Source organism: Eutrigla gurnardus, assembly GCF_963514095.1.
Source record: "Eutrigla gurnardus genome assembly, chromosome: 5".
NCBI classification, from domain to species: Eukaryota; Metazoa; Chordata; class Actinopteri; order Perciformes; family Triglidae; genus Eutrigla; species Eutrigla gurnardus.
In genome coordinates, this window is record NC_139919.1 from 28,545,828 (window position 1) to 28,572,060 (window position 26,233).

The 26,233-nt window shown below is 48.4% G+C and overlaps 1 protein-coding gene across 2 annotated transcripts in view; it reads left to right on the top strand.

The window, feature by feature from the left end:
• The window catches only part of gpc3 (glypican 3), a 79,651-nt gene extending 55,862 nt beyond the window's left edge, over positions 1-23,789 (top strand). Inside the window, exons 5-8 of one of the 2 annotated variants that reach the window (XR_014597119.1) lie at positions 547-658; positions 12,122-12,308; positions 21,926-22,677; positions 22,760-23,789. Coding sequence is in view for 1 of the 2 variants with exons in the window: in XM_084009327.1 (XP_083865453.1) it covers positions 547-658; positions 12,122-12,308; positions 21,926-22,104 (478 nt within the window). In the remaining variant the exon portion in view is untranslated. Of the gene's footprint in view, positions 1-546; positions 659-12,121; positions 12,309-21,925 lie in introns of both variants that reach the window. The other variant, XM_084009327.1, reaches the window with a different exon arrangement.
• The last annotated feature ends 2,444 nt before the right edge of the window (positions 23,790-26,233 follow it).

Here is a 26,233-nt window from a genome sequence, read left to right on the forward strand (position 1 = left end):
CCGCGTTGCCCCGGTTACACAGGGAGACGTGTGAGCACCTGCCCGTAGGCTGCTTGCACCTAAACATACCCTCCATGGCAAACGAACATCTCCGCTAATGTCCTCTCATTAACAGCAGACAGGATTAAAAGCCACTAATTAGCCAGTTTAACGTGCGTGAAATTAATTATCAGCCAGACGTCGTAGAGGTTGAGCTCCCTGAGGATTGTCTGCACCTCGTGGCGAAACTCTACAAATTAAAACAAATAATGATGTCTGTTTTTAAGGGCTGAAACATTTTTGTCAAAGAATACGGTCTCCACAGCTTTTATTAAACGTATAAAAAGCTATTTATAGACGTTATGTCTTCAGCGAGGGAAAAGTTGATTAACAAATGAACTTTCCAGCTCTGCAGATCGGCCCCTCAACTGGAAAAAACCCCCCAGAAGAGATGTCATTCATCTTGTCAACACTAGATGGTGACAAGCACCTTGTGTGTGCTGTGATGGAGTGATGCCCACTTCTTCTTCATACTGACGTGAACGTTTCTTCTCCCCGTCCTGTCAGGTTTCCAGGGCCAGGCCTGAAGCGATCGCACCCCGGCTCCGAGTCCCGGAGCAACAAGCCCCCCGAGCCCATCATCAGCCAGATCATAGACAAACTCAAACACATCAACCAGGTCAGCTGTGTGCACGTCTCCTTTTCATGTGTGTGTTACGGTAAGTTATAACACGCTCCGGGGTTCATGAATATGCAGGAAGTGTGATGAAGTATCATTAACTTTCCTCTCTCATTCTAAAAAAGTCCACTCAACATCTGTTTTCAAGGTGATGTCAATACTTTGCTCTTTTTAAACTCCTAAAAAAAAGAGAAAATGTTATTGACAGGTAACATTATAGTTCCAAAAAACCCCAAACCTCTTTTTAAACACAAATCCACTAAAAAGGTGACACAGTCTCCAGGATGAAGGGAGGGTTGTTGTTGTTGTTGTTGTGACAAGAATGATGTCCTCCATCCTCAGTTAGTCCCAGCTGTAGTCAAGGCCGAAGCCCTCTCTCTGTTTTTTCGTTGCCGCTATCGCCATGGAAACCACCTTTTTTGAATCTCCGTAGGTAGACGTATCAGCCCGCAGATCTGTGTGCATTTCCTGGTTACTTGTGGTCGCACGTCTAGCTGTCAACACGTTGGATGGTTGCTGTGTGCCCCCCCTACATCCCCCCCCTCCCACTCCCACACACACACACACACACTCCCACACACACACACACACACACACACACACACACTTCCAGCTGTAAGGCCATTGTGTGTGTCTGCATGTGTTTGAGCTTCTGAGTGCTGCAGCCCTGTCACAGTGGATTACAATCCTTCTCTCCTGTTTAAACAACCTGGGAGATCCAAGGAGCAACTCCCCCCCCCCCCCTGACAACCAGAGACCCTCAAGAAAAATACGCAGGGTTGTGGTTTGAGACGCTGTAATATTCTCAATTACTTTTGCTGTATTACCTCAATGCCCCCTTAGCCCCGCTGTAAGTGAGAGGAGCTCGAACAGGACCTTTTAGGTGTTTACTCGCCCTCAAAACCCCCACAGGATTCATCCCAGACCTGACCCGGGTTTGAGAGATGCTCCGAAGGTCATGTTTTCGTTGTTCTGGCCCTCTTTAATACCCTTTGTGAAAACAACTCCCCTTCACAAGAGTCGACATTGACCAAATAAAGCAGAAAGGGGGCAAGAAAACAAAAGCGGTCGGATGATCCGACACGTTGTAAACTTGTAAACGAGCAACTGTCACGCCAGAGCCTTCAGACCGCCGGAGTTGTGTGGGCCGGTCAACGCTAAGACCAGAGCGCCGCTTTGTTGGGTGTTTACAACGTACAGTTCGTGCCAATAATTTAGCAGCTCATCTTATCCCAAATATATTTCGCTCATGTGTCAGTTTGCCTTTTAGCAGCGTTGCAACACTCCACACCACAAGCAGTAAACCCGTTGGGGTGTGATGTGTTTTGAAACCAACAGAAATGGAGACGAAAACCGCCAAAATAAAACAGTTTCGTGCGTTTGTGCGTCATAAACTGGAATCTTCGAATAATCTTAAAAAAAAAAAAAAACACGCAGGAAGCTCGAATGTAATGAGCCTTTTTAGAAACTTTGTTTGTGACATCAGGCGGAGTCGACGGTTCACCATGTGGATCCCATTCCTGGAAAGACTTTTCGATGCGATTTTGCTAGAAACGTGTGAAATGACTGAGCTCATTGTGTTTGCCAACATTCAGACAAATACATTAGAGACACGGGGGCAAACTCTCTCTCTCATAGTCGTTTCTCATTGGCTGCCACGTCGTACTCATAACCTGGTTGACATTGTTTACATAAACGCCTGATATTTATGCAGATTGACTATCCACATGGGAGCTTTTAATCCTATATCTGATGACCGTACCACAGGTCAGAGCACATTTCAGCGTGAACTTCCAGCTTCCCTTCAGATCTCGACATCAAGGGGCTGGATTAACATCTGACGGAAAGGCTGAAGCCGCTTGATTGCATATTTCATGTGCCGTAAAAAAAAAAACAGTTTATGACTCTGACATTATCTGCAGGAATTAGATTACACAAATATTTTTACGACGAGTCCTCACCACACCGGCGTACACAACAGGAACGCCTCTGAGCTGATGCAATACCACACGGTACTCCTGCAAGAAATCAAAGTTTACAATATCGGAGTTGTCTTGTGCCAGAGAGAGCCGACACAACTTCACGGTAACTTTGGAGGTTTTGAATTCACATTATTTATCGTACTCTGTTCCTGTTATTTTGTCCAACCATGTTGCTAAGAATTAAGAATAAGAGTCTACTGCCATCCTAGCAGTTCAGTCAGAATAACCGCATTTCACAGTCACAATGCTAACAATGCTAAACATGTACATTTTGACTGAATGAAAAGTGAATGAATCATTAAAATTATGAATGAATTCACCCTGCGGGGACCATGAACGTACAATATGTCACTACAATGAATCCGACAGTAGTGGAGACATTTCTGGAAACCTCACGATGGCTCTAGTAGTAAAGTCAGGGTTACCAAAGACATGAGGATACATCATCAGGAACCATGAATTTGTTTACAATATGTCGTGTCAGTAGATGTTAAGGATCAGTGCAACTTTGTACACAAGTCAGGGGTTCAGCAAGTCATTGACATTCATCCCCAGGGAACCGTGAATTTGAGGGATCAAACCGACGGCATCCGTAGATCCAGGATGCCAACGTGACAAAATAAAACTATATCGGCCAGCAGATGTCAGAGGCAAACCCTTAAACTTGACTTTATTATGCTGCTAAATGTTTATTGACTATACACGGTATTTCATGGGCCGAGCTGCTCTGAGCCGGCATGTTGTTAAAAAAAAAAAACCCTCTGAAGGCAACCGGAGAAAGTGATGTTGTTTGGTTAAAAGCACTTTAACAACGTCTCCACCTCCCCTCCAGTTGGAAGACCACCAGCTCTGGATGCAGCAGGGCTAAAAAACGGACTAATTAACCATCTGATATGATGAGAGTCGGCCCACAACTCACAGATAATTGCTTTCATCTGCCCCGTTTATATGTATGAGTGTATGAGGAGCCAGCGATGAGATAGTACCTGTAATGTTCCAACCCCTGATTAAAACGCCGGTATTTCAGTCCCATGACGTCGTCTCTGTACAGTACGTTCAGAGCAGCAGACCGAAGAATGCCTACATTATCGTCCACGCCTTCAGCTCCGGGACCTGGGTCACCCGCATACTGGTCTTCACGAGACCCCGAGGGCTCTTTTTTTTATTCCACAACGCGTTTTTTCCCATTCGAATGAACATCATTCTGCCTTTTGGCTCAGTTTGAGCACAATCAAATGGTTCTTCCAGCTCGTTCTGGCCCACTTTTTTCAAACCCACGAATCAGACCCAGCCCCACGGTATGTGAGACATGTCATAAAATATATGGGGGCTCTCCAACAGTTAGGGGAACATGGGACCCCTCCAAAGAATCCACTTCCTTCCAACTTTAATCCCCCCGATGTTTCATTCCTTTGCTCCTAAGTGCTTTTCGTGACGACGGCCCCGCGAAACGCAGCTACGCAGACGGAAATGTGTCATTTCTCACGTTGTCAGTGTTGATGGGAGAATCAGCAGATACAGAGACAGTCTGGCAGGGAGACCCTTTGCCTTTGTGCCTCTGTGAGGGCTAAACTAAACACCAAAGGGGGGGGAGAGGAGGAAAAAAAGCCAGTCGCCTCAGCTTATAAAACAACGTTTTCTCACGCCTAAAGCAGATGATGTCATCGAGTGAGCCGGAGCCAAGTTTAAAGTGAACTGTGCTTTTATTCCTTCTTTAAACTGTGAGGAGCCGTAGACGCGTCGGTGTCCTGACAGTCTGTCAATCTGTTCAGTGTGACGCTGCATAAATACCCGTTTCTATCTGACAAAAACTGGGTTCAGGCACACATGTGGAGGCAGCGCTCCTAAATTAGAACATATTATTTTGGTGATGTGTTCTCGTTCTGAGGAGGCGAGTTTGTTTTTCTGAACATCTGTTTAACTTCCCAGCGTATCGGGTTTCTTCCCCCGAACAACTAATCTCACAGGAGATGGTTGAGCTAGTGGCAAAATAGAGCAATTATGTGATTGGTCTTTGATTACGGAGCGTTTCCCACTCATTTGTTCGGATGAGTTTGCCGTTTGGAGGGTCAGACCTCCTGGGATTGATCTGACAGCCTTCCTCTTCTTGGCTACGCGACGCTCTCTGGACGGTTCGGATCGCCGCTCGTACAGAAGACAGCTTTGTGTGGAAGGTTTTTTTTTTTTTTTTTAATGAATCCCTGTCTGCAAGACACAATTATTTCATCATACATTGTTAAAATTGCTCTGCCGTTTGAAGAATAACAAACATCCTCATGTTTGCGTGCCAAAGCGTTTTTATTCATTCCCATGTTCTCTATCTATCCGGTGCCTGTCTTGCCATCTCCCCAGCTGTGCTGAGTTGTGTGTGACAGACTCCAGCTCTGTCGCCCTTCCCTCCTCCTCCCCCCCACCTCCTTTTTTTTCTCCCCCTCTCCCTAAACCCCTGGATCTCCCCCCTCCTCCTCCCCCCTCCCAGCTTCCCAGTCTAATTGAAGCCAGAACCTGGGAAAATCCTGCAGGTAGGACAGGAATCCAGGGTGGAAAATAAACCAGATCCCGAGCGCCACAAATTCCATCACGCAGTCTCACTTCCTCCGAGCCACCAGAGCCTGGGCAGCGTGTGCTCGACACCTCGTGCATGCCCGTACAGAATGCACCCTTTAATATATAACACACACACACAGGACGTTTTTTTACTGTGCAGTTAATCTTGTACACACGTAGTGAGGAACATGACTACAGCTGATACACATTTCCAAGCGCCCGAGTGGCTGTGAAATGAAGCAGCGCCTCAAACGTGCTTTGAAAACGTGGGAATAAACGCGGCGTGCGGTTGATGACAGTAGAGACACACTGACAGCGAGCATGCAGTGGCCTTTCTCCTCCTACAGGGGGGGTTTGTGCTTACACTCACACTAATAGACACCACGGGTGTCAGGCTGGGCCTGCTGTTTTGTACACTCACTAACCTGGCCATTATGCTCGTTCCAGTCAAAGAGCCTGACTCCTGTTTGATCTTATTTACTGAGGGTTTTTTTCTTTTTAAGCGTTATTTAATATACCCCCTCAGGGCCCTTCGTCCTCTCGCCTTCCTCGTTTTTATGTGTGTGAAGTACGACTGGCCCTGGAAGCGGAGGAGGAAGGAGAGCGATGTTTGTGTGCAGGGATAAGCCATGAGGGTTCTTTAAATGAAGTGTGACACCTGGTGTAAACCTCCACGGAGCTGCGGGGCGTTTGGTAGGAGCCGGACTCTCGACCCCCTGTTTGAGCTCCGCACACGCATGTTATCATTTCGCTTTCCGGAGACTTCTGACTTCATGGTATATTTAGGATTTGAGGAGTTATGGTTACTTAACTTTAGGAATCCAACTATCAGATACCCACACACACACACACACACACACACACACACACACACACACACACCCCTCTCCCTCCCTGGCTTTCTCCCCTGCTGACTGGGAGGTCAGACAGAGCATGTGAGGGCCCTTTTCCTCCCAATTAGTCTGCCCTGCTAATGAGGCCCAACCATCCCGTCTACCACTGCCACCCATTCCTCCTTACCTCCACCCCCCCACCCCCCCATCCCCTCCAGCCCCACCCCCTCCAGCACCACCACCTCCACCAGCAGCCCTGAGGCCCGAGCCGGGGTCGCCTCTCTTGTACCAACCCTGCCCCTTTGCTCCCACACCACTACCACCCCACTGGGTATAATTATCACGCAGCCGGCTTATAAAAACCCTGCTGCACAAGCCAGGCACCCGGCCTGCTAACCAGGAGCACACACACACACCCACACACACACACACACACACACACACACACACACACACACACACACACACACACGTACAGGTAAAAAGGTGTATCTAATACTTCTTTGCTGAACTCTTTTGTTGAACTGTCAGCAGAGACTGATCCACACATCCTTGTTGCTCACTTGGCACAGTCACATGTGAGGAGACCCCCACCATCCTCCTTGGAAAGAGGTCAGGGGTCACACTTCCTGTTTCCTGTCTCGGCTAGGTCACCAGAGGGTCTCCCTGTGAGGGTCAGAGACCTCCTCTGTTCCTCCTCTGCCTTTTGTTTGGGCTGGCGGTGCTCCGGGGCTCAGCGGAGTTGAGGCTCCTCTCTGGACCTGTCAAAGTGTTCACACTCCCTAACTTTATCATCCCCCTTTGCCTTTTCATCTCGCTGCACGGCCATACCTCGGTACCTCCAGGACCCCCCCCCCCCCCCACCCCACCTACTCTCTGAGTTTCTGGGAGCTACGAGCTGCTAGCACCCCTCTATCATACGCCGGCTCCTCGCTAGGTGTGATCATGGGACAGGCGGCGGTGACGGTCTGCTGGTTTCTTAGCAACACATGACTCTGGGAACCACGGCGATAACGTGTAAAGAAGACAAGCAGCGGACAAAAAGAGATTGTCTGAGCAGCGTAATCTGATTTAGCAACCAGCGGACTGAGCTGGAATGGGACTTTTTAAACTATTAAACCCCATGCAGACAATCAGGCACATTCACAGACATAAGTCAAGATTTTCAATTGGTTAGCCTCAAAAACAGATTGAAAATTGTTGTCATACCAGATATATTTACTGGGGGGGAGGGGGGACTTAACCCTGTGTGTTTGATTTAAATTGGGAATGTCTGAATAAACAGAGAAGACACAATGGTTTATTCTTCCAGAAGACAAACTGGCAACAACTTATTTAATCGATCTTAAATATATGTAGAGGGTTTTTTTTAAGGGCGTTCAAAGATGATCTGCCAGAGAAACGGAGACCCTGCCAACAAAAGTCTCAACATTCATCCGGCGTTCGGTCCAAACTGGAGAAATCTGGAAATAGCCTTAAAGGCTTAGTGGGAAAGGTGGAGTGGACACACGCCCAGTTTAACACTCCACCGGAGTGTTTTCCTCCGTGTGTTCTGCTCCAACTGGAAATGAACCTCGGGAAATTAATCTCGTCTGCATTAACTGTCTGAAGGTCCCGTTGCGTGACATGCTCGACCGTGGTCAGACAGACAGACAGACAGACAGACAGACAGACAGACAGACAGATAAGGAGGAAGACGGGAAGGAAAGAAAACAGAGAGAAGAACAAGACGCCTTCCTCTTTACATTTCAGATTCAATAAAAGTTGAGTCATGAGAGTCGTCCGAAAAAACGCCGCTGAGGAGCTTTTCCATGACTCGCTCTGTGTGGAACAAAAAATCTCCCGTTGTCTGTCCGTCTTTCTCCCATGATGCCCCTCATTCATTCCCGCTGTCATGCGTTTCCACCGGCGCTCCCCGTCCAAGCGTCTGCAGACATAAAGGGGATTTGCACGATAGGATCTGTGCAAGGAAAGTGCATTTCCTTCATCTGTCACACAAGGTCGTCTGTGCTGGAAAGGGTTTTATTTGACACACACACATGTTTAAACATATACGAGGGTTTACAGGAGCTCCCAGATAAACAGGACAGGAGGTTTCATGATGACAGAAAAAGGCCGAACCTTGAAAACGAAGACCTCTAATTTGATCTGCTTTGGCCACATTGAGGGGACGATGAGAATAGCGACACTAAAAATGAATGCAGGGCAAGAAACACCAGCGGTCAGAGAATGAGTCAGGTTGTAAACGAAACCCTGGGTTAGCCGAATGTATTTGGGCGAGGAACCCAGAGTGAATAGTCGAGTTATTTCCCACCAAACCTGCACGTTGTAAACACCCATCTGTTTACACACACACTTCCTGGTCCTCTGACCTGCTGTTCTTTCCGTGGTTTAGCTTGAATATTTACCTAAATCCCATCGTCTAAACACTTTTTCTTTCCTGACCTACTTTGTTGGAGCGCCGCGGTCCCGTTTAACTACGAAGCTAACCAGTCGTGTTTCTGGCCACCTGATGAATTCTGAAGTCTGGTTTCCATCAAGGCTCGAGGGAACGATGTGGCTCTTTAGCTGCTGAACACGACCCACATCAGAACGCGTCTCTCTCAGGTTCACCTCAGAGCCAATTACGGAGACCACCGACATTAGAAGGTGAAACCGTACGAACTCACGACAAGAATACTCTGTTTGGGGAAAACCAGAGCCTTCGGTTGTGCAGATTAGATTTGGAGACGAGATGTGTTGAGGCATTGAAAGAAACATTGAGAGCAGCAGATTCCGTCCGGGCCGAGTCATGAGCAGCGTGTCCAGACGTGTCCTGCTGTGGAGAGGACACAACACAGGGGCCTGATCCCAATCACACACCGACGAGAGAAAAAACCCTTTCTCTGCAAGCTTCCTGTCTTCACCATCGCTCACGTCAACAGAGAGACATTTACGTTAGGAATTTGTCCTTTTTCCCCCTGATTTATAGTCAGGAAGCGGCTCCTGTAAAACAGGTGAGGATCGGCCAGCGCAGGTTGATTCCTATCAGCGCGGGTCAACCAGTGGTTGCTCGGGGGGGGGCGGGGGTCGCAGCTGTCGGGCGAACAGCGCGACCCCGTGTGGAGTTCATGTCATGTGTGGGAGGCGGCGACAGACTTTTTGCGGTTTTCTGTGTCTCTGTCTGGGCCGGCCCTCGTTGAGCAATCGGCCACATGTTTGGGCTTTGTGCTACGGCTCCTGAGCCCCCCCCCCCCCCCTGTGTTTCCACGGTGTGACTTGTGCTTTTGTGCTGAGGGAGAGGTGAACCCTGTGGCCTGCGGCAATGCCTACAGCCGGCCTGATTACATGTTCTACAGGTCCAAGCTCCCTGACGCAACTCTCCAAGCCAGATTTCCTCTCCCTAATGCAAAACACACCAAAAACATCTCTTTTATTTGTTTCCTCTCTGCTTCTTTTTGCTTTTTTTTTTTCTTTAAATGAAATTGCAGAAGATTCCAGTGCAGCGTGACTTGAGGTTTCTCCCTCTCGCGGCCGGATCACACTGTGGCAGCATCACTTTCGACACAAGCGCGTATCGCACCCCTCCCTGTTGCCACCGCCGCCGCAGCCCAGGCAGAAGCCACAGCGCCGCCACGGCTCACTGCCACGGCCCCCATCACTGTGATTACGCAGCCAGGCTTATTTTAATCCTCCCCCCCCAAAGAAAACATTTGTTTTTGTTTATCTGCTGCTATCTTTATCTTGTGTTTCTTGATTCCACTTACCTCACGTGTGTCTGAAACTGTACTTCCATTCCTAAATGTTCAAACCCTCAGACCTTGTTTTTGTAGTTGAGTCAGTCGGTCGGTCCGGTTGCATGATACCGGTTGAATGAAACTACCACATGGGTGAAATGTTGGCACAGACGTTCCTGTTCCCCTCAGAATGAAATGTAATCACTTTGGTCATCCCCGGACTTTTATTCTTTATTATTATCTAGCTCCAGCCTCAGCTGTACAGAGTGCAAATATTAGCAAGCGCTCATGTTATGTAAACATCAGCATGTTCATTGTGAGCATGTTAGCATGTTAGCATGCCGGTTCAGCTCCTCCTCCGTGTTGTTCTTCTAACATCCAGTGAATCTGAGGGCAGGGTGTGTGTTTACGTGTGTTTGCTGGCAGGTGGTGAGTTACACACCGAGCTCTAAAACAGGGACGCCAGTTGCTCTCCATGCCCCCCCCCCCCCCCCCCCTCACTCCTCATACCTTTTTTTAGGATTTGTTCTAAAATACCCCGAACCACGTCTTTCCCTCTGTGCTCCACAAGTGTTTGGTTTGCCTTTGTATTTGGTGTGCAAGGAGAGCCCCTCCCCTCCCAAAGTCCAGCTGAGTTGCCAGGATGCAGACCAGCAGAAGGAATTTCAGTAACCTCAGTAAATCTACGCGAGGCCTCCGGGGCAAAAAAAAGTAGGCAAACACGGTTCTCGTCCTGAACAAAAACAGCCCAGTACATCAAACCGTTACACATCATGTGGAGAGTTTGTTCCTGAGGACGTGTTTTAATGTGACATCCGAGGGCTCCGCTCTGTGGATGCACCGGTCCCCCCCCCCCCCCCCCCCCCCCCCCCCGTCCCCAGCGGTCCGAGTGACCACGCTTCTGAGAAATGTTGCGGTCATGGCGCGTGTATGGCCTCAATGTGGAGACGTGAATGGAGGTTTGTCGGGCCGGGAACAAGCTGATGTGTGTTCCCTCGCAAAACCTGAGAGTTTATGTCACTTGTAAAAAACCCAGATTGACTGGTTTGTATATGCAGGCGGAGGGAACGGGGTTGTTTATCTTCAGACTGACGTAATTCTGTGATTAGCTTTTTTCTCTCCAAACACACACACACACACACACACACACACACACACACAGACAGAGAGTCTGATCTCAGGCAGACGCTGCAGCTGACTTGAGACGAAGCCCATATGAACTCAATTTTCTCCCGCAGACGGCCAAAACAACCAAAAACATCAACAACAACAGAGAAAAAATGCATGCTGACACACGCAGATAGGAAGGAAATCAATAAAAAACACAAACAAGGAGGCCGAGTGGTGAGATGAAAGGAGGCTCGGAGGGCACGCAGCAGGAATTTAGCACATCTGTTACCTTGGCAGGGCTCTCAATCATGTGTGATGTTGTGGAGGCCGAGAGACGATCAGAGAGCTGCTCGTCTCGTCTCGCCTGGATTTCACCCGTGGGACCAAGACGGGAGACGTTTCTCTTCTATTTCTGTGTTCAGAAGCTCAGCAAGAAAAAAGATTGTGTGGATGTATAAAGTTTCCTGTTTCACACCTTTTAAGTTGATTTCCAGCTCTCGTTCCTATATTATATATTTGAGTTGATTAGTCGACCGCAGCTCTCAATAAACACTTCTGGTATGTTTTTGCACAAATAGATTATGAGCTTCTGGAAAACCACGTGGGAAAAATATCTGAGTTGAACAACAACAACAGCTTTTTCAGCCCAGAGGCCAAACTGGAATAAAAATAATAACGGTGCATGTTTCTTCATCTTATCTTGTTTAATCTGTTGCCTGATTTCATTCTTTTAATTGCTTTTTATACTGCCATCTTGGGAAGAGGTTTCCAACCATAACTGGGTCCATAAAAGTCAGAATATTACAATATTCACATATATTTGTCTTCATGCTTCATCCTGCTCTCTGCTTGGAGATGCCGGCGTTATTGTGTCCCCGTCTCCCCGAGACGAGGACGTCTGCCAGGAACAACACAATCACACCCGTCTGCCTGCTCTGTTTCTGTTGCTACCAGTAAATTACACGGAGCGACGGCCACAAACCCCTCTGAATGAATCACGTTTGGACCGAAATAACAAAACTGGCACCGATAACAAAACTGTTGAATATAATTAGAGTTTGGTTAAATACCGGCACTTGAAGGAATTCCCCTCATGCTGCTCTAATCATACGCTCCGCGCTCACATCAAGAGACAACCCTTATTTATTTTAACAGCTTTGTTAAACCATTAATGCAGCGGCACCTTCCGGCCGCAGAGTGATTCATGGAGAGAGGGCGAGGAGTGACATCATTACCTTTTTTATTTTTTAAACCTCTTCCTGTTTTGTCCCACAGTTGCTGCGGCTGGTGACGGTGTCGGAGAAACGCTGGCGAGCCCGGTCGCGTGGCGGCGGAGCGGACGCGTGGAGCGAGGAGGGCGAGGAGGGATTCCAGAGCGGCGACTGTGACGACGAAGACGAGTGCACCGGGGTGTCGGGGCTGGGGCCGCCGCCCAGACGCAAGCGGCTACGCATCTTTGCAGGTCGGAGAAATTAACTGCAACTTTTTACGTGGTTTCAAATGAACGCAAGCTCAGAAAGTATGACGAGCTAAAGCGATTTGCTTCAACATACATGAAGAGATCTTTGTCAGAGCGATCGCCAGTCCAAACACAGCGGGGAGGTGTTTACACGTCTACTGTACATGTCCACACCACCGTGACACTATGCAGCAGGAGACGTGAGACTTCCTCAGGTAGCCGCCTCACCTCGACCTCCCGACCTCGCCGCCGTCGAGCCCCTCGGGGAAACGCCAAACAAAGAACAAATGAAGCTACAAAACTGCTGGAAGAAAAGAAACCAAACAGAGAGAGAGGGAACAAGGCGCTCCGATACACACCGACACAAAGCCGGCGCAGCTGAGCAAACACGGCCGAGGGAGTAGTCCTCCTCGTCGGGGTTGTTGTGGCAGAGATTTGGGTTCGCCGGGCAGGAGGCGAGAGCAGGAACCCGGGGTTAATGCAGGAATCCTGCAGGGCCATCGCTTCCAGCAGGCCGGGCCGTGAGAGTCCACTGCCCTCTCCAACACGCTCCTGTCAGCCCGACTGGACGGTGCTCGGGTGCAGCGCGTCATTACAGCGTCTCTTTCCAGCCTGACCTCCATCCTCCATCTTTAGTGTACACGTGCAGACACATACTTTGCTCCGGAGTCGCTCCGACCATCCGTTCGACCACTACGGCGGAAAGAAACAACCAAATGTCGCTGATCCTCTTTTTATGGATAACTCCGTTCACTCCGTCACCAAATGTCTGATTTGTGGGTAAATGAGCACTTTACCGTCACCGAGCTCCGTCGACATTAAAAAGGAATAAAATGTAACAATCACAAGAGTTCATGTGGGACATGAAGTGAGTTGAGTGATGGAGGAGGAACACATTTCATATTTATTTATGTTGATTATAATAAGAACTATATTTCCTTTTTTGGGCCTTTTTTTAAACTGTAACGTGTTGCAGTTAAATCAAATAAATACAAATAAAGTGAAGCCTTTTTTACATACAATGGGTGCGACGCCCATGTGTGTATACTTTAATTATGAAAGCCTGTTAGTGCCCCCCCCTTGTGTGAGGGACCACATTGCCGGGGCCTGTTTGTACACGAGCCTGTAATGTTTGCAGACCTTGGAGGGTCCCTGCTCATTGGCAGAGGCACTGATAGCCGCTGATAGCCTGTGGTGACCCGGCAAAACGCTGACACAGCACGCCCCGCTCGGCCCATTTTGGTCAAACAGAGGGCCGGGGGTTCAAAGGTCAACCTGCAGAGCATGAGGCCTAATGGGCTGGCTGTCTGTGTTCTGCTGCTCTGAGATGGACGAGACAGATCTGGTTTCACAAAGCCACACACACACACACACACACACACACACACACACACTAGAGCCGGGGGAAAGGTGACAGAAGAAGCCACGGCAACAAGGTGCAGACAGGGCAGAGGCAGGACTGCCCCCCCCCACCCCACACACACACACACACACACACACACACACACACACAGCCTGTCAACCAGCTGACCACACTGAGGATGTTCCCAAACGTGCGTGATGATTGATCTGCCCTCGCTCATTCTCTACATGGATTCCATAACCTTCTGATCACCACACACACACACACACACACACACACACACACACACACACACATACATACACACACACACACACACACACACACACACACACACACACACACACACACACACACACACACACAGACACACACACGCACACACACACACACACACACACACACACGCTTCCCCCACTGACCAATCAAACCTCACGCTGCACATTCCCCAGAGAATTCCAGGCCAGGGGAGCTATTCCAGGACAGGGACAGGGACCCCCCCCCTAAGCCAGACTGAAAGCCAGACCCTGAACCGGTTACAGCTCACACACCAGACAGATCACTCACTGACCTCTGTGCTGTCACTTCATTCAATCGGCCAATTAATCCACTTCACACAAGCACCAAATAAAATGACACAAACAGCTTTAATTTCCAAACCATTAGAGGCTGCAGCTGAATTAAACAGCAGCTTTAATCAGTTACAACTTCTTCTTCTTCAGTGGTTACATGTACAGTTTCCTGTCTGTGATGTGGTGAAATGTAGGCGTGACAGGAACACACGTTTACTACCTCATTTACGTGGTAATATCTACCTGAGGTAAGCTAACATTAGCCACCAATAGCTTCTGGTAGGGAGGGGGTCGTTTGTATACTTTCAGTCACTTTCCTTCAGCAAAAATGACAATTATAGATTATATACCAGACAATAGAAAATAATTAAGTTTTGCCATTTAATCCCAAGGTGTTGTTTGTAATCCTGCAGATCTGTGACGCCGTCCGTCTGTGTTCTTCAGTCCCGATGAAAGCTCACCTGTTTCCACGCTCTCATGCACACCTGGCCTCTGACTGTACTTCCTCTGTGGGAAACAAAAGAAACCTCCATGAAATCTGCTCAAAGCCTCTCTTCATCCCCTCACACGTCACCGTCCACCGTCACTGTTACCGACTCATCCATGAAACGCTGTCTGTGTGAACACCACAACCTGGCAGCCGCTTTAATTCAACAAAACGATTCTCAGGGAGAAAACGTGGGAATAATCCACCAAGATTTTTAATATCACTCAACTCTGAACCACTTATAAAGAGGGCTAACATAACTGCAAGACTAAATCACTTGTTGAAATGGGCTTTTTCATGCCGCTTGGAAGCATGGAGCAGTGTGAAAGCCAGCAGTAGGTGGGCTCTGTGTGTTGACTTGCCGAGCTGGACTGAACGGGGGTCCTTTACTGCGCTCTGCAGCTCGCCGTGCTCCCGGAGCCGCCTGAATGGGCTTCTTGTTATGTCGCTGCACTCAGACATTCGGTCACTGTGAGCGCCCCGAAGGAAAGCTGTGCTTTTGGAAGCTCTGGAGCGTTTTTCTTTTTCTTTTTTTTTTATATCAGCGTCGGGGGGGTTAGCAAAATACAAAGTGGAAATATTCCTGTAATGCGAAACATGCGGCTTACGAGGAGAAGCTGGACCGGGCTCACCTTTCGGGTCTGCTACAGATTTTGTTGGCAGGAACAAAAGGAGCGGGTAAAAGAAAAGGAAGAATGTTGGGGAGACAAACACACCTTTGATAACTAAAGGTTGATACACTGGGAAACCTAAACATTCCTTTACGCCGTACCGATCGACAGCCGTGCGTGCTGCCGATACCAGAACCTGGTATGTTAATTAACTGCAGCTGTGACCCCCTGACCCCTCAGCACCTGATAGGTGAGTCACACGGCGCCGGCCCCTCCACGTTAGTGTTCGCCACATGTCTTCATCAAAACAGCCATAATCCAGACACTGTTGACATGCGTCCTGTTGCCTCCTCCTCGCATAGGTTCATGATCAGCTGAGGCGTCCACATGTGGTTGCCAGGTAGCGAGGCGGCGTCCCACAGGCTGGCGTGACACGGGAGGAAACGGGGCTCAGACGCTGCAGATGTTTGGGGGGGGAGGAGGAGGAGGAATCTGGGTGCCCACGTAGTCCCGAATCCTCTATTTCAGCAAAAACATGCAACGTTTGAGGGCCTCCCTCCATCAGGACCGAATCATCCACCAAGAATATAGAGAATAAAAAGAGTTAATTCTCTCTGTGTTTTATGCCAGTTTAAATTACAGACCAGAAGCATGAACTATCAAACGCTTTCAAACGTCTCCAGCAATGAAAACCTTTGGTTGTAACAAGATACGCTGGTTTTACCAAATACCAGAGATCTGTTAGCGTTGCTACGAAACGGCATGATTAGGATTTATTTATTTTCCAGAGAAATGAAAGAGAAAGCGATATAAAAGAGCAGATGTTGTTGCTCTCATCCTTGGCTGACAAAACAAGTCGTTCTGGAGCCAACCATGAAAAAGGCATTTCTCTTTGAGATGATATAATGACTGGTGATGATTGAACTCATAGTCCTGACAGTTTTTCAGGAGTAACCGCGCGGTAGAGGAGGTGTTGAAAGGTGGACGGGTGCTGTTTCTGGGCACCCTGATAAAACGTAACACACTGAAAGTGTTCTCCACCTTCGTCCCTCCTTTAGCTTATAAACAACCTCTGTAAAATCCAGCCAATCTCTCTCCTCCACGCCCCTCGCAATAATAACGAAGCTCGCCACCATCTGTGTAAACAGGCTAGTCGGAGCTCTCACTCCGGTTCCTCCTGCAGCCATAAGGCCTCGTTGTCCCCGGCGATGTGGCTGAGTGAGGTGGCAGTGGAGGGGAAGATGGGAGGGGATGAAGTTACCCTCTCAGTGGGCCCATGTTGGTCTTCCGCCATGGAGCTTTCTCAAATCAATCCAGGGATAAAACCCTTAAGATTAGCCAGGAGGCAGGAAGAAGAGCCCTGGTTTTAATTTCTGTGGATACAAGCAGAGCCGACCGGGTTCTCATGGTCCGATGAAGGGGGGGTGATTCATTTTGTAGGCCTTTGCGTCTCCGTGTTTGTGTGTGCCTCTCGGAAAAAACGCGTTTGTTTGCTCAAGAGCTTTATTTACATTCACAGGCACTTTTTTTTAAAATTGATTCCAGGCCCGTTCCTGGGTCATGTCCATCAGCTCCGCCACAGTCCACAAACACTCGGCACACAGCGGGGCCATTCTCGAGGCCCGCTGCTCGCCACCCGCCGCCGCCGCCGCTCGCCGACACACAGCAGCCATTTTGTGGGAACGTCTTAAAAGGCCCGGGTCGAGGGCTTTTTGCATTTTAACCCTCCATCCATCTTTATTCCCTGGTTTTTTCCCTGAAAGCAGCTCAGCGATGCAGTAAGTCTGCCAACAGGCCGTGAGCTGCTGGAGGAAAACCGCGGGTTCACCACGAAAAGAGCAGAGAGATAGTGGATCTGCTCGACGGGAGCGCTGCTTACAGGCAGACGGGGCCAGATTGTCACTCTTGGCTGTATTTCCAGTCTGCCTCTCCGCGACAGGAATGTGGGGAGGATTGTGCATGTTTGTTGGCAGGGACGCGTCCTGCACAACAAACACCGCGTCTCCATCTGCCAGCCACATTCACTTCTCGCCGCCGGACCGACTGCCGGACCCCGGGAGGAAGAATGTAAGGAGATCTGTGTGGGATGTCAGCGAGCCTCATCATTACGAGATAAAGATAGTATCCAAAGAATGCGTCCCCCCCCCCCCCCCCAAGGGCCAAAACTCAAGCTGACCCACCAGTCATCAGCTCCACCACTCCTGACTCTCTCTGATTGATAAGAACCACCATTGTTTCATCCCTCCAGAAACACCCGTAACCGACCTCTGACCCTCCATCAGCACCGACCTCAGAGCCGCCGGAGGTTACAGGCCTCCTCAGAGCCCCCCCCCCCCCCCCCCTCCATGCCCTCCGCACAGAATCAACTCTTTGTACGTTTGATTTGTTATGCTTTTTCCTGCCCCTTTACGCTCCTCGCGGAGCTACACGAGGAAATTCTCCGTTTGGAAATTTATGTCTCCGCTCCGAGCTTTTATTTCTCTTTAAGCTCTCGTTCTCGTTTCTGCGATCGCATTAGTGAGAGTAAATCTGATTTGGACGAGGCCATCGGGTGCAGCGTGCTGGTCATCACCCGCCATGTTCATGAATAGGTGTTGACTTGTGTTTGTCCCACAAAAGTCACAATTTTAAAGTGTCTGAGAGTGTCCTCTCTGTGACAGCTGAGCGTGTTCTTCTGTTATCAGAGCCAAGCCACACATTCAGAGCTTATTTTCCTTTCAACTCATGCTGTTTCCTGTTTTTGCGTAACTTCCTTTCGTCTCCCGACTCCCGTTTAATAACCTCCGATCTCACTTTCTAGAGCTCCATTGTGTGCGTCTGCGTCCTCCCTGGCACCGAGTCTCCCGTCCTACTCTCTTGCCCTCTGTGTGGGAGGGTCCCTCGGCCTGGAATAACAGCGAGTGTTGTGGAGGTTGGGAGGCCGGAGCGACTCGGAGGGCAGGGCCTCCTCGAGGGCGTCCCGTTTGTCTTGGCCCCGACATTCCCAGCCTCTCCGAGCGGCCCTGCGGTCGACCTGTGGGTGTGTGGATGCAGACGCTCACATTCCCGCCGGCCCATGGACACAAGCATCCTGGGCCGCTCCCTCTCGCTGCTCCTCCTCGGCTCCCAATCAGCAAATGTCCCCCGGCCGGAGTTACACAATGTGACCGACAGTCCAAATAATCAGCTGGCCTCTGTATCTGCTAGCAAGATAAGACCCGATCAATCAAGCCAGCAGACGCTATCATGTTGTTACAGGACCATTGTCGAGGGCGGCTCCTCACTCCTCCCCTTCTATCGCCAAATTTGCTGAGCGTAATATTTAAGGGTTTGCTCTGCAGAGATGAGACCAGCGATAAAATATTTGCTTTACCTCGGAAACCATAATATCTTTTTAAGCTGTCGAATCCTTAAAAACCGAGATCAAATTTGAGCAGCTTAGGTGTGTTATGCACACATCGTCTGCCAATGTAGCGGCAATCTAAACCATCTCTCCAGTTTCATAAGGAGCACCTGTGTTTGGAGACTTAACATTCCACATACTTATCTGACCCCAGAAAAAGGCCTTGTGCATAGTGTGCACATGCAGTGAATAAACCGTGCTGGACCATGAAGGTACACTCTCGCCGTAGGGGTTAGAATAACGTGTCGACCGGCTGCTGATATCCGCCATCCGCCGCGTCTAAAGGTGTTTACCGAAGCCCCGAGACGGCACGAATCAAGCGTTTCCTGTGCCGTTTTCTCTCCCCGTATCATGTAATCATCACCTGCTTTCCACTCACTGTTGCAATTTTTTCGACATAGTTTGCTTGTTGTGACAACTGTAAACGACAAGCCTCGGGCTCCGAACGCTGCTGAAAACACAACCCTCCCTCCCTCCCCCGTTCTCCTCTGCACAAACACACATAGACATGCATGCAGACCACTCCAGCCACCGTTTGACCCGTCACAGGGATCCAAACAAACACCCCCCCATGAAGACCACAGTCCTGACTTATGTTCCCGGGGAACGGACTCTGAAGACGCCATGAAGTAAAACAGCCTGTTGACTCGCATGTCGATCTACCTGCTCATTCTGAGCCTCCCGTGTAAACCCCATCAATGGCTGGACTGTTGACCTCCCCCCCCCCGGGTCGTAACTCGAGCTCACAAGGCCACAATAAAGCTAGCTGGGGAGGAGATACGCCAGCAAGGTGGCGTCCTTTGAGGAGCGATGGCCTCAAAATGGTGCTCGGCCCCGCATCACATTAATCACCGTCGGCATTGTGGCTCTATTTTTAGCCGGGAGTTCTCCATCCACTGTCCCTCGCCTTAAAAGGCCCCCGAAAAAAGGAAGAGGAACTGAAAAAGAAGCTCCTCTTCGTCTGTTTTGCTCTCTTTCAACTGTACTTTGCTGCACAGGTGTTCATCACTAATGACACAGGATATTATTAGTCCCAGGCCTGCGTCGGAGCGGAGGGATCTAAGTTTGCATAGTGTTCAGTCCCTGTTGGCTTGTTTTTAAAGCCTGCAGAACAAGGCCCCTCTGTGGCGCTGCTCATGTCCAAGTGTTTAAACTAGCAAGAGAAAGCCTCCCCCTCCTCCTCCCTCCTCCCTCCCTCCTCCCTCCCTCTGGTTTAAGGGATTTTTTTCACAGCCTCCGACTTTTTTCACTCACATTATTGCCGCTGTAAAGCACACCAACACAATGCTCTCCCACTTAGCCTCCCGCTTTCTCACAAACACACACTCCCCTCTCAATCATCCACACACAAATGCAGACGTCCATGCCCCCCCACCCCACCCTCCACCCCCCACCCCCCACCCCACCGCCCTCCATCTTATCCACAGTGTATATAAAAGCTGTATCAAATTGCACCTTGAGCTTAATTGGCTCGGCAGTACAGTGCGCCGCTGTCGACAGTGACAAATCGCTCTTTCAGAGCCCCCGAAGAATGTCTGCCCACCGCCATGTCAGAGGACACAGGAGGAGGAGGAGGAGGAGGAGGAGGAGGAGGAGGAGGAAAAAAAGTTAATTGTCCCCTGGACACTTTTCAAACGATGTTGTAACTGCAAAGAAATTCACTTTTTTGGGAGCTTTATTTATCTGCCTCCTTCCTCTGTTTAAAGATGATGCCTGGCTGAGTGGGGGGGTCCTATGTGGGCACCTCGGGGACCCGGGAGGAAAGAAGGGCCCCCGTTCTCTGGGTTTCTAATCAAGGAGAGCAGCCACTTTTCCTCCCAGCCGGGAGAGCGGCGCTCAGATCAGATGAGATGGCTAATTCAATTTGGAGCTGTCTGTTATTTCAGGAGCTCAGATGTGACAGCGAGAGAGAGAGAGGGGTAGAGAGAGGGAGAAAGTGAGCCACCAGGACTGTTCCGGGCAGCGGTATGCCAGAAATGCACCAGTGTGTTTTGTGAGTCTGGCTCGCCAGGGGGACGGCTCATAGTTGGCGTTCCTGCCCAACAGAGCTGCTCCGTGGCTGATATCCTCCGGCCCTCGCCGCTCATAACTCGCCCTCCTCCTCCTTTCAGCCGGGGAGGAAGCTGCGCCGCGTCGGCAGCAGAACAGCTGTGGAGCAGCAGGTGAGCGTGAAGTCACCGCTGTGTGCAGAACAGATGGAGGCCTTCCAGAGTCTTTCTGTGGCCCTCAGACCTCCACCGCTCTGCTGCGAGCTGCCGTTTGCTTGCGGGCGTCTTTACGGTGGCGGTGGAGGTGACAGTTAAAGGGGATGACATCACTGACCAGGATCCCACACCAGCACGTCATTTTCCTCATCCCTGATTCACACGACTATTTTCTCACCGCACTCGAGATTAACGACGAAACACGAGCGTGATCCACAGAAATAACTCCTCGCTGCACGTTTGAACGCGGCGTTCCCCCGGGACGTCAGCGCTCAGTAACCATACTCATTCAGGAGGTCGATGTTGACTCAGAGCTACTTTCCAGTGTTTCCCACTACTTCCAGACGAGATGCCAAACTACGCTCATCGTTACTGTATTCGTCATCTCGTCTGACTCTTGGCGAGACGGCAACTAAGCATATTTCCCACAATGTCAAAGTATTCCTTCAAAAACGCAGCACAGAGCGCCGTGACAATATGATATTGGTGTTATTGGTCACATGATCAGATATCCACAGAACCACAAATCCTCCCTTGGGCCTCCGACGTACCGTAAAAATATTGAATTTCAAGTTTCAGAGATTCAAACTCTTAATAGTATGAACCGAACTCTTCGGGGACCAATTTAACGAAACAACATTTCCTTTAAACAGTTATGTAATCAGAGACGTGACCTCACACACCCTCCGCAGGTTTTTAATTTCTTTTTTAAATCCACGTCACTCGCTCCGGGTTAAAAACCTGTGTCTGCGTGATTCCGTGTGTCTACAACAACAACAAGGCGCCACATCTGGTTCCATGTGAGTTTTCTGCTTCTCTCCGACGTAACGCTGTTTTCACAGCTGCAGAGGACATCATGCGAAAGAGGAGGACATGTGTTTTTCAGCTTCTGTGACAGTGTTTGCTCTAATTGTCTCCGTGCTTTTTCCTGCCTCCCTCATATTTTTCATTCTTTGTCTCCCCCCCCCTCCCCTCCTCCCTATCTCCCGTCTCCCTCTCAGACCTCGCCGACAACCTGGCGATGGACGACTTCACGTTCCAGGAGCAGCTGCTGACCACCGGCTTGGCCACGGCCGGGGTCGGGGGCGTGTCCTCACCTGCAGCGCCGCTGTGGAGGAGCTTCCTGGTGCCGACGCTTCCCGTGACGCTCGCTCTGCTGCTGCTGCTTCGTCACCAATGACCCCCCCCCCTTCACCCTTCACCCTTCACCCTTCGGATTCAACACAAACTCTACAGAACGGGACAAACTTTGCAAAAATACTCCATTTCTCTTTATCCGTCTCGGCAGCAAACCTGTTTTTATTTCCTTCAACATCACTGGATGTCCTCGACATGTAAGTGCACCAGATGAAGCCGAGGCCCCGTGTATATAACGAACTGGCTAATATGTTATTATTACAACGTTTAGGCCCTCTTGCCTCACCTCCTCCCCCGCTCTCTCTCTGACTTCCGTCCAACGGTGAAGCGATGGGCGCTGACCTGCGAGCTCGGAGCCCCTCGGAGAACGGATCCACAACAGACCTTGTTCAAACGCTCCCAGCCTGCTACAACTTATTGCCCCACAGAGACGTTGGAAGCTGGAAGAGGGAAGAAACCTTTCTTTTTTCTTGCCGTGGCGGTGACTGATCTCCTGCCAGAACCCGGGCTTGGGCTGGGGGAGTTGTTGTGGCCTCCTTATCCCCAGAGATTGAGGTTAAACCCTTGTGTAAACACACACCGTACCTTAAGACGCTCTGTTGCTACTTAAAGCCGGGTAGGTGGTTTATTTTTGGCGTTAGAGGGCAAAGATTCCATAAATAACATTTCAGCGTATTGTAATTCAAGTGTTCCCACAGGGGGGGAAGCAAAGCCCTCATCCTGCAGCTCTAAGCCCCTCCCACCAGGCGAGCACGGCCATGTGGACGCACTTCGTACAGTAACCAGTCACTCATTTAAACATCCTTCGTACGGCAACCTAACGAGCTACGATCTCGGCAACATTTTCCCTCCGTCTCTCAGAAGCTTCGCCGATGTCGTCTCTTTCTGATGAGTTTGTATTTGGAAAGCAGCCGACAGGAAGATATTCCTAAAAAGTCTTTTCTTTCTCTCCCACTTGAATTGCAACATGTTTTAAATCCCGTCATCCTCCCTCCTTGTTTGTGGTGATAGGAAGTTATTTCAGACCCTCAATCCCAGTGTTCACACTCCCACGTCAGTGTTGGTTTCATGTTGTAACGCTTTTTTAATAGAACAGTGACCGCCCTCTACTAATAATAATAATAATAAAACAATATTACAGCCTAAATCTCCAAATCAGCCTGATAACTGTACAGATGTTTGTTGGTGCCATGTTTACAAAAAATGAAATATGCCGTTTGTGGACTGAATGATCGATTTTTTTTTTAATGAACCGAGGAGAATTTAAATATGTGTACATTACTTTTTGCAGTGTTGGAGCTCGTACATTGTTAAATTATTTTGTTCTTCGATGCTTTGTTTGAACCAGAAGTCAGATTTTTTTATTATTATTATTATAGTTTTGGTTCATGTGGTGGACGCTGGTTTCCAGCTCTCATTTGAGGAACTGGAGGAGGTGATGGATGTTTGGACCGTGAGTGTCCATCCATCCTCCGCCCTCCAAGGAGACGTTGATGAGGAAATACAATAAAGGAAACATGTTTTACTGTATTTTGTTTTAATGTTTGAATGCATGTGTGTGAACACATGAGAGACTTTTTCTTATTTCATGTGTTTGTTAACGGGAGACGTGACGTCTCGGCTTAGAGGCAGAGAATGTGTTTGCCAGAATGTTGTCCTCCCATGTAATCATACCGTGATGATGGAAACGTGTACTATTCTGCAGATTTGCTTTTTGTCATGAATACAGTCACCAAAAAAACAACAACGTATTTCTCATATTTAAATTTATATAGAAGGCATTTTAAAGGAAATATCCAGGTAAAGATATTAAATTAGATTATTCATCGCTGAATAAGCAACAATGAAACGTCGCTTGATTATTATTAACAACAGCAAAGCAGATCACACTTTAAAATATTGCTAAATCACATACAGCGATATATATGACTGTAATCTTCCATCTGTAAATGTGAAATAAGCCAATAGTTGTTTGTGTTGTAGCTGACTGAGAAACTTATTTTTACTTCCAGGAACTTTAAAGAAAAGTTTCAGCTCCTTCCCTCTGAGTGTTTTAAAAAAGTTCCACATTTAGACGATATTGTTTAGAAGAACATAAAAATGTATTCTGGGGTCGTTTCTCTGGTACCATCGTTCCTCTCGTGTAACAAACAGACGAGGTGTGTTTTTATTCCTTTGTGGAAACAGATCGATATCAGAAAACAACACAGTAAATGTTCCTCAGAATCAAAAGTCAGCGTTGGACAGATAACGGTTCACCACGCTGACACACACTCTATTAATAACTGCATTATGCCATCTCCGCTGCTCGCACATCTAATCCACAGGAATCGTTTAAAAGGACGGATTCTAGTTCTCAGATTTCACGTTTGCTTCTCCCTCTCTCTAAATTCTATGACAACAGCATCATTTAAACCGACATAAAACATCAATACTGCCACTGCAGTGCTGTTATTTATCTTTTTAATTCCTACTAAATACATATAAGAGTCATATATGTTTGTTATTATAAAAATATATTTTATGCAACTAATGAGACAAACCCTTTAAAAACTGGTGTGCATCTTTTTCTGTTGTCGGCAAACCCTGAAGTTGGCGTTGCCATGGTTCCCTCGACAAACAGCCAATCAGATTTTGACCTTGGATTTTAGATTATTGCAGAAAATCAACTCAAACCTTTATGATGCCAACAGGATTTATTCAGTGAGATAATCGTCCACCACCTTTACGATCTGTGAAGCGTTGAACGCTAACTACACCTCGGTCACATGACTTCACATCGACGAGTCTCATTTAGACACTTTGACCTGTTTTTTTATTTAAAGATGCTTCAAAGCTTCAAAATGAAAACTGTATTTTACATTGTGGAGTGAAATGTTAAGATCTTATGAAGACTTGTAACTCTAAGGAATTGTACGTGTTGTACACGTAATTTTAACCTTTTAACCTTTTAGGACTCCTATATAATATATAATATATAGACTATGGATAGAATAGAATAGAAACTAATTGAACACTAAAGCTTTGACTCCATTATGCAACAAGTTCTCTGGGTTTGTCAAAAGTCATCCTGGGATATGTGTATATATATATACAGATATATGTATGTATATCTATATATATATATATATATGTATATATATGTACATACTGTATGTTTATCCATAAGAAGTGAACTGAACCATCTTCATATTTAGCCGTTTCTTGAAGTGCATGGGAAATGAGCGAGGGGAAGCGGGCGGCGTGCTGCGGAGGTTATGAATAGGACACACAATGTTGCGAGTATATATATGTGTTACTTGATGTGCTCCTCAGCCTCTGATCCACTTCAAAGCCCTCCGTGAATCAGATAATTTATGTTTCTCCGGAGCGTGCTGGTGGTTCCACGAAGCCTCGGAGCAGCATGTGAATCATGGGTGTTATTCCTGGGATCTGGATTTCTCTCTCACTCCCGGCAGACGATGATGAACCACCCTGGGCATGACATCTGCTCTCTGTGGGGTTTCCTCCACATTGAACCCCCATTAGCGTCCCCCCCCTCCCCCCCCCTCCCCCACCTGAACCAGGTAACAGACGCTCTCTCAACAACGAAACGAGCTTCATTAGTCCAAATAGTTTCTTTAACGATCACTCACAGCGTCACGCGTTAACACGCCTTATCACTACAAACGCACTTCAAAAAACATACATTTGGTCTCCCGGCGCTCCGCTGTAACATTTCACACCCACGCCATCCTCTTCTGCCCCAGATTAAAAAAAACATTGTTATCCAGCTGTGCTTTTCTCTCCTAGGCTGGATGGCAGCTTTTAAGATGGAAAAGAGAGAGAGAGGCTGATCATTAGGAGATGAGCAAACGCAGGATGGAGGAGGAGGAGGGGTGGTGGGGGTGGTGGTGGGGGTGGTGGTGGGGGTCTGAATGCTAATGCGAGGCTGGAGAAAGGGCAAACAGGCCTATTGAAATGCAGAGTTCACGTGTTTTCTTAGGGTAATATTGGGCCAATGCTGGAGCGGAGAGCATTATGAGAGCGAAAGGTCAATTTAATGTTAGTCAGCAGGAGAAGAGACCATCAGCTTTTTCTGACTCCCTATGAATATGGATTTCAGCATTATTATGTATGTTTGAGTACCGTTTACCTGGATTTAAAATAACAATATCATTCCGGTGAGCTCC